We start from the raw sequence: 996 nt of genomic DNA on the forward strand, positions 1-996 counted from the left end.
AAATAATTTTTATGTGGAAAAATCAGAGCAGGTGCTTTCCCCAGGAAATGCAGAGTGAGCGGCCCTACTGACAAATTTGACTTTGTCCATTTAATAGTGAATCCTTGAGCTCGTCACTGAAGTTCTCTCTCCTCGTTCTCCATCCCACTATCGAGACTCAGGGAGAACGGGGACCCCCAGAAGGGGAGACACAGGGCCTGGTGCAGAGTGATGGGGAGACAAATGCCCATGGCACCCTGGCCAGTGTTTCCAGTGGTGAGAGCACTGGACTGAAGGATCCCAGGTGTGATTCTTGGTCAAGGGCAAGTACCTGAGTTGCAGGTTCAATCCCCAGCCCCAGTTGGGAAGGAGCTAACAGATATGTCTCTCACATCTATCTTTCCTATCGCTCTCCCTTCCACTCTCTCTAAAACTCAATAGAAGAAATATCACTGGATGATATTAAAAAAAAAAAAGAAGAAGATGCCCATGGCCATGCCTCACTCTTGCTACTTTGGTCTCCACTCCTTAACAGACTCCTCTCGAGCTGTCGGCCGCCTACACCCAAGGGAGACCCCGGAGGGACCCCAGCACAGACCCCAGCTGAGCCTCCTCTGTAAAGCCCGGCCCGCCCCCTGCATCGCCCAGGTGTCATCCTGGTTCTGGTTTTTACCTTCAAAAGCAATGTCACCCCAGCCAGTCACCCAGCACCGTGTGCCTGGGGGGAATGAGAGGGAGGCTGGCGGGAGGCGGATCCATCTGACTAGGTTAGATGGTCGCACGGAGGCCTCCAGTTTGAGAAGTGCCACGTCCGCCCCACCTACTGCTTTTTTTTCAAGGCTGTACTTGGGGTGGCGGATGATCCTGGCCACCTGCACACTGTCACTGTATGAGGGTCTCATTTGTCCTAGTTGGACCTTAAAGTGCCAAGTCACTGGGTTTCTCCTGGGGACAGAAGGCCAAAGGCGTCTGAGAGGCTGTGGCAGGGAGTGGGCCAGCCCCTCCGAGCCCAGAGCC

At 54.1% G+C, this 996-nt stretch overlaps 1 protein-coding gene across 1 annotated transcript in view; it reads right to left on the bottom strand.

The window, feature by feature from the left end:
• Nucleotides 1-995, bottom strand: part of LOC102774906 (mastin) — a gene marked incomplete at its 5' end in the record, with an annotated part of 10,563 nt that extends 9,568 nt beyond the window's left edge. The window contains one exon of the mRNA XM_015568180.1: nt 653-995. Coding sequence (XP_015423666.1) covers nt 653-995 — 343 coding nt within the window. The remainder of the gene's footprint in view (nt 1-652) is intronic.
• Nucleotide 996: the final 1 nt, after the last annotated feature.

This window comes from Myotis davidii, unplaced genomic scaffold, assembly GCF_000327345.1.
Source record: "Myotis davidii unplaced genomic scaffold, ASM32734v1 scaffold3352, whole genome shotgun sequence".
NCBI classification, from domain to species: domain Eukaryota; kingdom Metazoa; phylum Chordata; class Mammalia; order Chiroptera; family Vespertilionidae; genus Myotis; species Myotis davidii.